This window comes from Leguminivora glycinivorella, chromosome 10 (assembly GCF_023078275.1).
Source record: "Leguminivora glycinivorella isolate SPB_JAAS2020 chromosome 10, LegGlyc_1.1, whole genome shotgun sequence".
In the NCBI taxonomy this organism is placed as follows: Eukaryota; Metazoa; Arthropoda; class Insecta; order Lepidoptera; family Tortricidae; genus Leguminivora; species Leguminivora glycinivorella.
The window spans coordinates 4,640,351-4,656,497 of record NC_062980.1 but is presented as its reverse complement, the minus strand read 5'-3'; the positions used below and the strand labels follow the sequence as shown (position 1 = coordinate 4,656,497).

General features: G+C 37.8%; 1 protein-coding gene across 2 annotated transcripts in view; it reads right to left on the bottom strand.

The window, feature by feature from the left end:
- The window catches only part of LOC125230228 (membrane-bound alkaline phosphatase-like), a 57,561-nt gene that overhangs the window by 11,788 nt on the left and 29,626 nt on the right, over positions 1 to 16,147 (bottom strand). For both annotated transcript variants that reach the window (XM_048135320.1, XM_048135319.1), the window contains exons 4-6: positions 7,127 to 7,319; positions 3,355 to 3,524; positions 85 to 255 (exon numbers count right to left, since the gene is read on the bottom strand). In XM_048135320.1, coding sequence (XP_047991277.1) covers positions 85 to 255; positions 3,355 to 3,524; positions 7,127 to 7,319 — 534 coding nt within the window. The remainder of the gene's footprint in view (positions 1 to 84; positions 256 to 3,354; positions 3,525 to 7,126; positions 7,320 to 16,147) is intronic.

Below are 16,147 nucleotides of genomic sequence, written 5' to 3'. Positions count from 1 at the left end.
AAGGAGAAAATAACAGTAGTTATGTAAGCAGTCGGGATTAAGTCTTATTTAAAATAAGTTTACAGTACAACTGAGCAGTATTACCTTCAGTAGCTCACTCCTATCAGTGACGTACTGATGCGTGACGTTCTTCTGCGTTTTGTCGATATGCCACAACTCTGTAAGGTCCAATCCGTCTAAGCGACGACCAGTGCTGTTGACCAGCGGGTTCTGAATCTTGGGGAGAAGCTCCCGTCGGCCACCGCCCATTATTACCTGAAAATAGATATTAAGAAGTTATTATACATACATACATACATACATACAATCACGCCTGTATCCCATGAAGGGGTAGGCAGAGCACATGAAACTACTCAAGTTTCAGTGCCACTCTTGGCAAATAAGGGGTTGACAGAAAACGAAACTGTGACATTGCAGTGACAGGTTGCCAGCCTCTCGCCTACGCCACAATTTAACCCATATCCCACAGTCGCCTTCTACGACACCCACGGGAAGAACGGGAAGTTATTATACGTAGCTAGGTATAAGGAAACAACTGAGTAACAGGCTACTTTCCTTCTAGTCAAATCAGCTTCTTTTTAAAAACTGCGAAAACGAACGATTAGGTAATAAAATTATAATTAATATGAAATCACGGACAACCCATAAACTTTTTATTTTTCTATAGAGTTATTAAATAGTCATTGGGTTTAAATGTAATCGTCCATGTTTTTCTCATAATTCGTTCATGGTATGAAATATTTTACTTTAAGTACAGGAAAGTTCCCTATACTTGTTAAACTTGGTTCACGTGTTGTTTTAGTTTTAGCAAGGTAAAATAATACTATACACATTTAAATGCGGTTTCCTTAAATAGTATTAAAAGTTTTCCCCGGGATGTCCTTTCGGGACATCCCGGCGTCATACTTTGTGGATACAATAGAGCACAGCTCTAAATTCCTAGAACTCAAATTAAAAAAAAAAAGTATTAATTAAAATTAAAAGCAGCTAGGTTCCAGATAAAACACTTAAACACTATTATGACGTATATATACAATAAATTTACGTACCTAATGAAATTGTTCACACTGATATAGAAAACTATTAAAATTAAGTGCGTAACTATTACTACCATAAACTCTTAAAACAAATGTGCAATCTGCAACAGATAGATTGAAAAAATCTTAAAAACACGTATATTTATAATACCATGGCTGCAATAAATGGATATGTGGTATATTTTTTTGTACCTCTAGAACATTAATGTTTAAATCCACATTATGCATTTAAAAGTATGTATTGTATTGTACTTTATTATTTAGTACGCGCAGTTTTTACTTTTTAGATCGCCTTGTTCAGATTTATTTGCATACATTAACACTTTCGCTACCAAGAACCCGACTGTCGGGTACACCGCTCGTAGAAGCGTAGCCGATTACATGGGTTTCCCCGTATGTAGCGAAAATGTCGTAGCGCCGCGTAGAGCCCGGTTTCGAAAGTGTTAACACTTGATATTTCGTTTTTATGAAATCGCTTTTGCCTGTAAGTACACCTTTAAGGCTTTTCTATTAAATAATCATATTTTTTTTTCTATTAATGAAAATAAGTACCTAACACTCATGCAGCGCGTAGTTTAATTTTCAACGCTTTATGACGCCATGTCTCACATTGAATTTGCTACACAATACTTTAAGTCATACGTATTATTATTTTACAATTTGCATATTTTGTGAAAAGGAATCCTTTACAATTGTCCACTAAAGTAGTTTGTTGCAGCTATTCAACAGTAAACAGGAAAAAACAACTCAAAAAAGATACTAACATCTCGACAACCGAGTCCCTCTGCAAGAAAGTCTGCACTTGATTCAGTGATTTCCATTTTTATTTATTTATATATAATTCTGTGTCCTATTGAAACTTGACACTGTCTGTGCCTGTTTCTGGGTTGAAAAGTAACATTGTTGCTCAGCGTGTATATTTCCTTGTCGAACAGGAAATGAACGGTGAAATGACATGAAGGGCGACAATTATTGACAACGTTTCAAAATTTTCAATGTCCCTAAATCGACAACCATTTCGAGATATACGCTTGTAGATCACATAAGTAATTTTTTTATTTTTTTTTCCGTATTTTTAGTATAAAAAATCTTAAAAAATAGTTTAAAGGGGAAGTGACGTCAAATAGCTGATTTAGAGCTGCCACTATAACAAAAAAATCTTCCAGTTGGGATGTCTCTTGAGTTTGACAGTGACACTTATTACAGATCGTAGCAAAGATATTAAAAATTTCATGGCTTAGTCTATGGTTCGTAGTCATTCACTATTGGTTGACAGTCAGACATACCGGACTGTTTAAGCTGACTGTTAAAGCATTTTTTTTTAGAAATGATTTTGTCGTTTTCTTAGGTGTATGAAACAACACATGTGACGTCATAAAGCTGTGTCTTGACGTTTGTAACTTACGCTCTTTCTGTTCGAAGTAGTAATAAGAAGGGATTTTCTCATTAAAATTGCAGTTTTTGGAAAAATGAAAAAATACTTGTATCTTTTAGTATTGAGTTCTTTCAAACTAAACAATAAAAAGTAATGAAATGTTGTCAATTATCTTTGTTGTAAAAGAGGCCACTGATGATGGGTCACACTAAAAGTCTAGTTAGTTATCTTAAACTGTCGTCCCGGGTTGTTCATGAGGGACCGATTTTTGAATGTCGAACGCATGAATTCGCCGTTCGAAAGTCTGTGGAAAACGACGTAATGCTACGACTTTCGAACGGCGAATTCATGCGTTCTAGAATCAAAAATCGGTCCCCAGCTGGTGTCCGATATCCCGACAGTCAAGCTGCAGGAACTCTTCGGGAACGTCCGCATCAAATTCCCAGTTACGTTCCGGTACATTCCCGCTATAAGTCACACTATTAGTTACCTTAAACTGTCGTCCAGGGTTGTTCATAACCAGCTGGTGCGCGATATCCCGACAGTCAAGCTGCAGGAACTCTTCGGGAACGTGAAACGTCCGCATCAGATTCCCAGTTACGTTCCGGTACATTCCCGCTATAAGTCACACTATTGGTATAGTTACCTTAAACTGCCGTCCAGGGTTGTTCATAACCAGCTGGTGCGCGATATTCCGACATCCGAGCTGTAGGCACTCTTCGGGAACGTCCGCATCAGATTCCCAGTTACATTCCGGTACATTCCCGCTGTAAGTCACACTATTGGTATAGTTACCTTAAACTGTCGTCCAGGGTTGTTCATAACCAGCTGGTGCGCGATATCCCGACAGTCAAGCTGCAGGAACTTTTCGGGAACGTCCGCATCAGATTCCCAGTTACATTCCGGTACATTCCCGCTGTAAGTCACACTATTGGTAGTTACCTTAAACTGACGTCCAGGGTTGTTCATAACCAGCTGGTGCGCGATATCCCGACAGCCGAGCTGCAGGCACTCGTCGGGAACGTCCGCATCAGATTCCCAGTTACGTTCCGAGGTGTGAGCGTACATTCCCGCCGGCGAGGCGTGGGTTACGCGGGTGGTTGTAACTAGTCCTGCAATTAAGTAATGGATAATAATTAAATATAAGTAAGTAAATAAGAGTGTGTTTAATAAGCAGCGCCTAATTGATGCTATGAGTGACTATCTTAGAGAGCTGATTCCTTCTAGCTGATTAGTTCTAGGCAAGGAACAATAACATCGCAATTCAATGCGGCAATGGGCATCATCACCAACCTTCTCTGCGCCCTACCATCTGGCTCTATTAATATCAATGGTACAAAAAAGCCTTGCTTACATCGCTATAACTTTGATGAAGTGCTTACAATTTAGTAAATATTAAGAAAAATTAACAAAAACTTCTCATTTTCAAATACACCCCATTAATCCCACAGTTCCTTAGCGATTATAGTCTCAATATTTTTTTTGTAATACATTGAAATTCAGTTTCTGTAATAATTACTATGTAGGTATCCATAATAATTTAATGTTACTTTTCTTCGATACAATGTCATTTAAGAAAATTATTATTTTTTATATACAAGACACGGAACAACTGTAACTAAGATACTAAATAATCTAAATTAAAGTTTCATATACACGAGGCACAACTAAATCATCTATAATAGATAATTAGATAATTGTGAAAAAGACAAGTCTTAGGCAACGCAGGAGTAAAAGGACGTAAGTTCCATACAATACTTATGCTCTTTTAGATATAAGCCGCTTGAGACTTACACCCTTTCTAAATAAAACCGGAGTATAGACAGTTTATGGCAAACTTTGTTGAACAATGCACGATAAAGCAATCTAAAAAGGAAGAATAACAATAAATGTACAGTATTTGTTATGTGCTAGGCACTTGACGTCAATATCGTTCACGTTTTCGTTGACTTCATTGAAAAGGAATAACATACGGCTTACGAGTATTTACAAAACGAATAACTATCTAAGGGCTTCCCCAAACCTATCGTCTCATGTTCATACTAACGAGCGATTTTTGGTCAGTGACAGCCGATTCCGCGCCGATTTTCGCGTTTGGGGAGACCCTTGCTCTTGTGTCGTATAAATTAGGTGACAAAAGTTTTTGTTGGCAACTAAAGAGATTCAGAAGATGACGACGAAACGGCTAGGTGTCATAACTGGCAAAAAAATATAACTGGTCCATTTTTTCCATGTTTTACAATGTTTGCATTATTAAATAGAGTGTCCACCGGTTATATATGGTAGGCGTATTAAGTGGATACATGTAGAACTCAACATCATAGTGTAATAATGGAAATAACCTAACCACAAAATTAAAATTTTGAAAAAACCCCCGACTGCGACATAGTAAACCGATTTTCATGAAACATGGCTAAGAACACTCCCGACTAACTCAGTTTTCAGACAAAAAAAAAACTAAATCTAAACATAGACAGACACACAGACAGACACGTCAAACTTATAACACCCCGTCGTTTTTGCGTCAGGGGTTAAAAATGGATTAGTTACAATTGTCCCCCAGTCGAGATTTGTCCCGCTGTACCTTATGCCAGTCTTTTCTTAGTCATTTCTGCTCCGTATCAATACGTGCCAATGGCAACATTTTACAAGATTTTTTATGGTAAAATCAAATCGTCGTTCAGTGAAGAAACTTCATGATAATTACAAGAACATTATAGGTAAATGTACTCGTGTATATCATATTTATTACTATTCCTATTAAATTTCATTATTTGAACCATTAACTGCATATTTGTGGCACCTTGCTTGGCGACAATCGTAAACAAATGGTATAAGTTAAGCACACGCGTGCACTAAACTATTAATGACTATTAACAGGTCATTTAAAACAAATGAATGTTTGACTCATTAGTATGACGTCTACTTCATAAATAAATTAGTACATGTATGTATGTGTCATTCTTGTAAAATTTTATAAATATGATTTTATCGAATTCTCAATAGGTTGCAACTAGGCTAAAACTGATTTTTTATTATGTAGAAAATGTTACAAAACTTGTACCAATTCTTCTGTAACAATATTTTTTTTATGAAATAGGCAGCAAACGAGCAGACGAGCCGCCTGATGGTAAGCAGTCATCGCCGCCCATGGACATAAGCAACATCAGGGGAGCCACTTATGCGTTGCCGACCTTTGAGAACCCTAAATACCTGCTTCTTAAACAACCCCATGTCATAGTCATAGCACAAGGGAAACACCTCAGAAGGTAGCTCATTCCACAACTTGCACGTTCTGGCCAAAAATTATTATATTCCTAGCCTTTATGTGATACAGTCAATTATCTACTGGGTCTTGTCAACAAAATTGCTTAACATGTAGATAAACATGTTAGTCATGTAATTTGACAGGATATCCTATAGGCCGATTGTAATACAGAAGACTTTTAAGGGAAAATCTATTTATTTTGGTACTTTACTATTAGGTACTGTACTATAGGTACTATTTACTTGGTACTTAGGTAAATTGTATTATAGTCCTAATTTATTTGCTTGTATAACGAGTACATAGTTGGTGAGAAAACGCTTACCTACTTTACAATACCCTTTCGATTAAAATTTACTCTAGAGTTCTGTAGCCCACTATAATGATTAATGTAGGTAAAGTAACTGTTGGTTTTCCAACTCTTACATTGGACTGACCAGTGATCGTCTTTATACTGAAGCAATAGAAATGAACAAAAGGTAGTCACTCCCGTGTAAATAAAAGAAACGTGATGTGATGATAGCAAAGCGATTGGTACTTTTACTTTAGTTTTAGTTCACTAAGTAGTCCTTAAGATTATTGCTATGCCCTAACAGGGTATCATGTACCTATCTGATAGGTCCTATCATATAATATTTAAATACCATCCTATGTAAAATGAACATGATTGCAATAAAGAATGATATGATATGATATACTATACTCGCTTTTGGTGGGAGGACTGGGACCAGTGTCTAACCAAGAGACTCAGTGCGGAGATGACATCGCAATGGACGTATATTGATACACAAAAGACGAGGTCACTTATGAATGACAGTACGTCGGTAGGCGTTTATTTTGATACACCTGGTCATCTAAATATGGACCAGGACCTAGATAAAAACGATGTAGGGTATTGGATATCTGACACTTTTAACTGACGAGTTGAAATCAATGCGAAATTAAACTGGTACGACGCTGGTACGTAAAACAATTTATATAAAATATGATGCTATTGCAAAATTTAGAGGACAATCAATATTGCGATTGGGACTTTTAGTATAAAGTACATCATAGTACCTATTGTATAATAGCGAACAAAAAAAAACTACGTTCGATGATTTTCATAGAATTGGAAGAAGGTGACTTAAAATGGTGAGATTCAAGTGAATGAAAGAATCTGATTCTAGCTGTACACCCCAACAAAGAAATATACGAGGAACAGAAGAAGAAGATTTTATCGACATATTTAGTCCAACGCCCACTCACTATTAGACGTAGCGCAGTTCCTTTGAAGATATACATACTTCAGTCTGCATGCGGCTCTTATCAGCCACACCTAATGATCGCTTTCTCCAAAGCTTATAGTCCAATAGACCTGATCTAGACAGCTTCAAAGTTGTAGAACGCAGGCATCCCTCATCACGCTATCAAGAATTTCAGCCATAATTTGTTCTTGCGTCTACTTACCAACATCTAGTCCTTTCTCCAACGCCCACTCTCCAATAGAAGTAGCCCAGTTCCCTTTATGCAGCTGAGAGCTGCAGGCGGACCTTGTGACGTTGCCATCCAACCCAATGACTCCGTACTTCGTCTTTACACCGGTGAGGTAGGATGTGGCGGTGCAAGCAGAATCCGGGACTTGAGCGTCGAGACAGTATGTCTGAAAAGAAAGAGAAGTCAGATTTTTAGAGAAACGGTACTTTTAAGTATGACAATAGGTAATTATCATCCCAGAAGTCATAATAAGTACATGATATTTAGCTACACAAGTATTTTCCATAGCACTGACGCTGATGCTTGGAAGATGCTAAGTTTGGGGTGCCCCTTAACTACTGCAACTCTTCTCTCAACTCTCTAAAAAATATCTTCTGCTACAGTAGAAAATTATATTGTACCTATATATTTTTACTTCAGTATGTTTAGTAACTGAGTATGAGTACCTACATAGCAACTTTTTGAAATGAAATGAAATAAAGAATCTACATAAATGTAACTATACGTACAACAACAACGTATTGACACAACTGTTAGTCTGTTACAACTATGTGTTATTTTCACCTGACAAGAGCCAATATTCAAACTGATGAAGTTTATGACCCATCTGCGCTATTTTAATACACCGAAAACTCTCATAAGCATTGGTTTTAATATAATATTGTCTCATTTGAGGCTTTTGCCTAACAGTGAGACTCTCAAATACTTAGGTATAACAATATTCTGAATTACTCTATGGCGTTAATAAATGCACGATAAATAAATTAATTATAACGAAAGAACGCCAAAAGGGTTAGGTTTTACACATTGTGTTATCGCTTCGCAACGTCTCAACCTTGTATACGGTCGGCCATAATTAACCGGCAGATAATTTCCTTCCAGTTTCCTTCCTCGCATTGTAACATTGTAAAACAAATGTCACGCTGTCTCCTCTTGTCTTAATTGTTCTTTGATCTCGCAATTTTGTTAAATGTTTCGCTTAATTTCAAACTTGGATAAATCCATCTATTACGTAATCCTGCAAAAGGATTCATATAGGAAGTGTAAACACAAATTGCTTGCCCTTAAAGTTGGGCAAAGGCGCCTAGCCTTCAGAGATAACATACTTACTAGACTAGAGTAATTTCGACTAGTACCTCGGCGGTCGACGTGGTATAGCGGTTTATCACGTCAGCCGCGTAAGCTGGAAACTCGGGTTCGATTCCCGGCTTCGCCACCAGTGGGCTTGATCGCTTTTTCTTATTCAGTTTATAATTTATATATAGTAGTGCTACTACTTAAACAAAAAAATAGAATAAAAATAAATTAATAAAATAATTTGATTTGTTCCCTACATCGTTGGGTAAATCCATTCTGCTTTAAGGTTGAATATATAAAAAATATAATATGATCTGAAAGATAAACAACCTTATAGATATAGCAGAATGAGTTTACCCAGTTTTGAAGTTGCGATACAAAGTAGGTTTTAAAATACTGTGGTAACAAGGATCAGTAAAAACAAAGACGTATTCTCACTTCTCAGCATAGACAAATAAAGTCTATGAAAAAAAACATACTTCGAACCATCAAGAGAAATGTACGATCGCCTAGATGGCGCTACACATTTAGATGATTCTCGGCTAGCCGATGAAAATACATAGATATTAATCTAATTGACAATTTTAACACAGTATATCAAGTTGAGAATATGGGCCAAATTATCAAAACTGCGGTTCAATAGTTTTAAGCCTGTTTTTATGCACTGTGATTAAACATTTTACTTTGTCAATATATTGTCTAATGAAATAAAACTATGGAAACGGATTAAATGGCGTATAATGAATTTATAATTCATCCCGACGCTAACTTTAATAGAGAAGATGGCTTTACTTTACCACCGGCTTGGAATCCAGTAGTACATCTGATAATGGAACAAGCACGACGAAGACTGTGAGGCATTTGTGTTGTATGGTGTTGGACATTTGCAGTTTGTTTTTTGTCAATTTTGTGTAGATTAATTGTTTTTTAACATAGTAATGGTAATTTTTTTGAATATTGTATAACTAACTTTATTTATAGTGTGTGAACCTGCCTTAGAAGTCTATATTATTTATGGTCATGGTTCGTTAATATTTCTTGTATGAGGGTAGCTTTTGCACTTTGTAATTTTTCCTCAGTCACCCGTTGACCACGAACGCTGTAAAGTGTTCGAAACGTCGGGATGAATTATAAATTCATTATACGCGATTTAATCCTTTTCTATAGTTTTATTTCATGAGTAACTATCGCGGTAACCGAAGACAATTGTCTAATATATAAAAATGAGAAGACAGATCAAGATCACGGTAATGATTACGGAAATGGCAAGGATAATTGTAATAATTAGTACCATTTCTCAATCATCCTTCGTGGAAGATGTGTAATTTTTTATTGTTTCCCGTTAGTCTTGAGTAATATAAAAATACAGCCTGGCAAAAAGAGTAGAAATTATAAATCGTCGCTTTCAAAATCAATTTATACAAGGAAAGGAAGGAAAAGATAACACTTAAGATGTTGCCAGGTTTTAGGGTTCCGTAGTCAACTAGGAACCCTTATAGTTTCGCCATGTCTGTCCGTCCGTCCGTCCGTCCGTCCATCCGTCCGTCCGTCCGTTCCGCGGATAATCTCAGTAACCGTAAGCACCAGAAAGCTGAAATTTGGTACCAATATGTATGTCAATCACGCCAACAAAGTGCAAAAATAAAAAATGGAAAAAAATGTTTTATTAGGTACCCCCCCCTACATGTAAAGTGGGGGCGGATTTTTTTTTTCATTCCTACCTCAACGTATCATATATTGTTGGATAGGTATTTCAAAATGAATAAGGGTTTAGTAAGATCGTTTTTTGATAATATTAATATTTTCGGCAATAATCGCTCCTTTTTTTTTTTTTTTTCTTAGCCTATTGGAGTGTCTCACTGCTGGGCAAAGGCCTCTCCCCTGGCTCTCCATAATTCCCGATTCTCCGTTACTTCCGGCCAGTTATTTAGGAAGTCGTCAAGGTCGTCCCGCCATCTTTGCCTGGGCCTGCCCCGCCCACGCTTTTTCGTCGGCATCCACTTGGTGGCTATGTTAGCCCACCTATCCGGATGCATGCGATAGACGTGGCCGGCCCAGTCCCATTTAAGCCTGGCGGTTTTTCTGCCAACGTCAGCAATGCGGGTCTTAGAGCGCAGCGTGGTGTTACGGACGCGGTCGGTCCTTTTAACACCTAAAATGCTGCGCTCCATAGCGCGTTGGCAAACCTTCAGTTTGGACTTCTGGTTTCCTGTGAGCGACCATGTTTGTGCACCGTAGGTTAGGACGGGCAGTATACACATGTCGACGAGTTTTCGCTTTAGTGAAAGTGGAAGGTGTCCCTTCATATGCTCCTTCATGGACCAGTAGCTCTTCCAGGCATTATCGACACGGCGTTCGACTTCTTTGTCTTGCCTGTTGCTGAAAGAAACTAGCTGGCCCAAGTAAATGTACTCGTCGACATATTGTATATTCTGCCCGTCTACCTCGACCCTACGTTTCTTGCTGTTGGTCATTGCTTGGGTCTTTGCACGATTCATTTGAAGTCCAACCTGAAGGCTTGCATTGCTCAGATCTTGGAACATTTGTTGTAATTCTGATTCCGAAGAGGCGAAAAGGATAATGTCGTCGGCAAAACGAAGGTTTGATAATCTTCTGTCGCCGATGACTATCCCTCTAGCCTCCCAGGAGACCGCCAGGCTCTTGAAAACTTCTTCAAGGGTGCTAGTAAATAGTTTTGGAGATAGCGGGTCACCCTGTTTGACGCCTCGCTGTATTGGAAACGACGGACCGGAGTACTGAAGTTTTATGTCTGCTGTGCTATTTACGTATATGTTTTGAATTAAATTGATATATGGAGGGGGGATATTTTGGTTTTGAAGTGCGGTAACTATGGCAGAATGTGTGATGCTATCGAATGCTTTAGTGTAATCTACAAATGCTAGGTATAAGGGGAGTTTGAATTCGGTAAACTTTTCTATGATCTGGTTGATTGTATGGAGGTGATCGGTGGTGGAGAACCCAGGACGAAAGCCAGCTTGATTAGGGGGTTGATGTTGGTCAAGTTGCCCAGTAATGCGACGCTCGATGATTTTAATAAATATTTTGTATATGTGGGATACCAAACTGATTGGCCGATAGTTTTCTATGTTGGCCTTATCCCCTTTTTTGAACAAAAGTATGATATTTGAATGTAGCAGCTTTTGTGGTATTTGTCCAGTTTTTAAAATATTATTAAATAATTTTGAAAGAGGGAGTAGCAGGCTTGTTTTTCCAAATATTAATGCTTCTGTGGTGATACCGTCAACTCCGGGGCTTTTGTCAAATTTCATTGTGGACAAGGCTTTGGCCACTTCATCAGTTGTGATGGGAGAGATGGTTTCACCACAGAGAGGTTCCGGCGTGACAGGTGTGTTAAGTGGGTCTGAGTATAGTGAAGAATAAAATTTCGTGCATATATTCATTATTTGGTTTCTATTGCCACACTTTGTGCCGTTTTCATTTTTTAAACTAGTTATCCATGACGTTCCTTTAGTAATCCCATTTTTTGCCGTCCTTAGTGATCTGTTGTTGACTATTGCTGTTGTAACTAGATGTGTGTTGTGGTTTCGGATGTCGGTTCGTATGCTGCGTTTAACTTTTCTGTCTATAATTCGGTATTCTGCTGAGCCTATTTCGAGATTGGTGCGTTGAATCGCTCCTAAAGGAAAAAAAAGTGCGTCCCCCCCCTCTAACTTTTGAACCGTATGTTTAAGAAATATGAAAAAAATCACAAAAGTAGATCTTAATATAGACTTTCTAGGAAAATTGTTTTGAACTTGATAGGTTAAGTAGTTTTTGAGAAAAATACGGAACCCTACACTGAGCGTGGCCCGACACGCTCTTGGCCGGTTTTTAATTTAACGGCTTGTTGGACTCTTATTCGCTATTTCATTTCAAAAATAATGGAAACACGTTTATAAACACTTTACATGACGGATTTGAAATAAAAATAAATATCTGAAGGGACATTTATTCAAGAGAGGTACCTAATCACCCATCATGAATTTGAAAATTCAATATGTTTCACATTTTTGTTCTCTTAACAGTGTCATTCACATTCATGCGTCACATCGTCAATAAACCGGCAAAATTCGGAGTGAATGGTATAAGGCGATGACATCACGAAGCGTATGGCCATGCGCGGGAGTTCCTTGGACGTGGACGATCCCAAACATTGTTTATAAGTACGTAAAACGTTTATATGCAAATGAGAAAAAAAGAAACTGTAGCTGTATTTATTTAATGTTTGGAACGCATGCGAAATGGCGATGACGTCACGAGACGTGCGGCCCTGCGCTGCGCGGGAGTTCCTTAAACGTGACAGTGTGGTAGACATATTGTCAGACTTTGTTTATAATAAAAAAAAGCCGATTGCGAATTAAAAAAATAGGATTGTATATGTATAAAAAAAAATTGGAGCGCACTGGACATGGTGATAAAGTCAGGAGATGTTTTCTTTAGCCTGTGTGGTGACGGGTTAAGAATTTCACCACCCCCTTTCTTTCCGTGGGTGTCGTAGAAGGCGACTATGGGATATGGGTTAAATTGTGGCGTAGGCGAGAGGCTGGCAACCTGTCACTGCAATGTCACAGTTTCGTTTTCTTTCAACCCCTTATTTGCCAAGAGTGGCACTGAAGCTTTAGTAGTTTCATGTGTTCTGCCTACCCCTTTATGGGATACAGGCGTGATTGTATGTATGTATGATGTTTTCTTTAAACGTGATAGTTAAATAGACATTTTGTCAGACTTTGTCTTAAAACTAAAAAAAAATATGCGAACAACTGAACAGTAAAAACAAGCTGGCTGTATTTATTAAAATTTGGAGCGCATGGGAAATGGCGATGACGTCACGAGACGTGTGGCCCTGCGCGGGAGTTTCCTTGAACGTGACAGTCAAGCATTCAGAATCGTAAAATACATTTCCGTACCGTTTACGTTATCATGTAAACGTATTCTAAAACGAGGCTCAGTTGATAAGAAAATAACATAAGTCCTTTAAGGGTCAGATGCATCAAAAACAGTTAAGAGACACGTCAACGTCACACAGCAGAAGCCTAAACAATTACGAACGCTAAATTTAATTCGGTAACTGACGGTTTGGTGCAACCGACCCTAAGTCTGTTCTACTTCGTGCTGTGATCCGATTTGACAGACAGATACCAAGTTGTCTATGTATACAAGAGTGCATAGGCTATTACTGAATCGGTAAGCTCGTTTTTTAATTATAAATGGGCTTACTCTTGGCCATAGACTAGCCAAAGTCAAAGACGAGGCCTACGATGGAGTGAGCTCGCTCAGAAGATGTCTGTTCACCCTAGATTTGAAGGTTGCCGGGTTATATGAGCTCGGAAATATAGCCGCCGGCAAGGAATTCCACACCTTGGCAGTGAGCATAAGAAATTTGTGCGAATTCGCGGAATGTAGATATTCTGTTTCAATCTGAATCTGAATCTGATCAGTACACCATAAAAATAAAAGGTCAAATTAGGTAATGAATCGTCCTAATTACTTCAATCTATTGTGTAAGCTGCACTTGGCCTACTAATGATAAAACGATTATGTCCGATTACAGTTACCTTTATAATTAATATAATAAAATTATTAGGTGAACGTTCGATTATGAACGGATTCCATAAAATGAAGATCAAAAAGGACAAATTTTAAAACTTCTTGGTCCTTTTGCGGACGGCAGCCATACTTTTTTTGGAGTAAGCACCTCAGTGAGATGACTTTAAAGACAAAAATCGATTGTTTTGAGTATAAATGAGAGCAGTGTCACTTGTTTTGTAAGTGAGAAGTGAACCGAAACGGATAAACAGTTGCGAAGATAAAAAATTCAATTGAGGTTTTTGCGTGAACATTTTTTTGGCAAAATAGTTTCATTCAGCAATTAAAGTGGCTTCACGTGCGAATCACTATCATTTATTTACGTATTTATTTACAAATAGAAGAATATAGTTTATGTACTATCATTGTATATTTGTTTTTAGAAAATAAGTTACATACGTATACAAATAATTCACCGCATGCACTTAGACAATTATAATGAAAATATTACGTAGGCGATTAACGGTTAAAACTAATTTGTCGTTTGTGCGTAATGCGTAAAAACTATGAAAAGGTTGAGTAACATAACAATTATGAGTTTATAAGAAATCAAAAAAAAATTGAGTAAACAAGTACCTATTATTTTATTTTTCCCCTCACTAGCTCGGAAACACGTGTTTTGTCCTTTAATACCAATGGGTAAAAACGCATTTTATCCACTAGCGGGTAAAGTAATTTGACCTTGAATAAAGTCAAATTAACTGCTTTAAAATTGCTAAAATTAGGTGAATCTAATAATAAAGATGATTTACCACCTGTGGAACTACTGGAAGCAGTGATAAACGCATTTTTTGCGTTGTAGTTTCCTCACTATAGTGAGGGGAAAAGTTTTGTGTTACACTCGGGTGCAAAAAATGTATTTTACTTCTCGTGTGAAAAACTCGCAAGTTCAGGATTCTATTCTCGAACCACTCGCTTCGCTCGTGGTTCAACTATAGAATCCTTTCACTTGCTCGTTTTTCAATTCCACACTCGGCGTTAAAATACAACTTTGCCCCCTTGTATAACAAATAACTATTTTCTATTAGTACGTTGTGTCATAAAATTATAACTTTGATGCATACAAGCTGTAAACTATCATTCACAGGTAATAACTAGGTACTTTAGTTTTACGATCAGTTTATAACTCATTTACTATATGGCATATTACTGTAGTAAATAAAAAGTATAATTTTATGTTTTTTGTCACGAGTTTCCGTTATTTCAGAACGTTTAGTAGTTTTCAGTACACGTGGTACTTTATCGCACTAGTAGTAGTAGTAGTAGTAGTAGTAGTAATCACTTTATTGTGTACAACAGATTCATATACAGTTTACAGGAACAGAGGTACAAAGGCGAACTTATCCCTACCTACTTATTTCTACTAGTCTGAGAATTGGTTCATTATGTGCCCCTGTCGACCGGACTGGCCTAGCGCGTAGTGACCCTGCCTGCTACGCCGCGGTCCTGGGTTCGAATCCCGGTAAGGGCATTTATTTGTGTGATGCGCACAGATATTTTAACCTGAGTCATGGATGTGTTCTATGTATATAAGTATGTATTTATCTATATAAGGAGCATAGCATCCATAGTACAAGCTTTGCTTAGTTTGGGCACAGTATAATAAAGAGTACCCCCCCCCCCAAGAGAGCCCACCCCCTCTCGGTTACCTCACAGTTACCGCCTGTCAAAAACGCGAACAGTCGACCTGTCATATGTCACTCATACAAGCATAGTACGCGTTCACCTACACGAGCTTAGACTGTGTGCTAGGAACGCGCCTCTTTCATATTATATTTGACCGCCAGTGTCCGAGGTGTGGTTTGGGGCTGGGTTGATTTGTGTAAGATTTCCTCTTATATTTAGTTATTTATTTATTTTTCGCAGTACATTTGTACTTCCTTTGCTGAGACGATCTGAAATAACATGGATGCGTTTCCGTGAAAATTCGATAGAAAAACAATATGCACTACAACTGTATATTGCAGCCACAAGACATTTCATTTTATTGTCATTATAACAAAATACAAAATAGTACAAAACTTATTCCCTGACCGTACCGAAAGATTTAACTTCAACAAAAACTGCATCCAATCACGTAGCTAACTGTACCTCGAATCGTGATCGGTCTCATAGACAATGGTCTGGTTTTTACAAGAATTCGGCACAAAGCTTATGTAATTGAGTGTACCAGTGCGAACTTCCTTATTGGAATTACCCGATGGCGGAAGAAATATACAGTAAAGTGCTGTAAAATTTTGATTCCGAATGGATTTCTTGATGTTATTTATTTTATACCACGTCGGTGGCAAACAGGTATACGGCCCGACT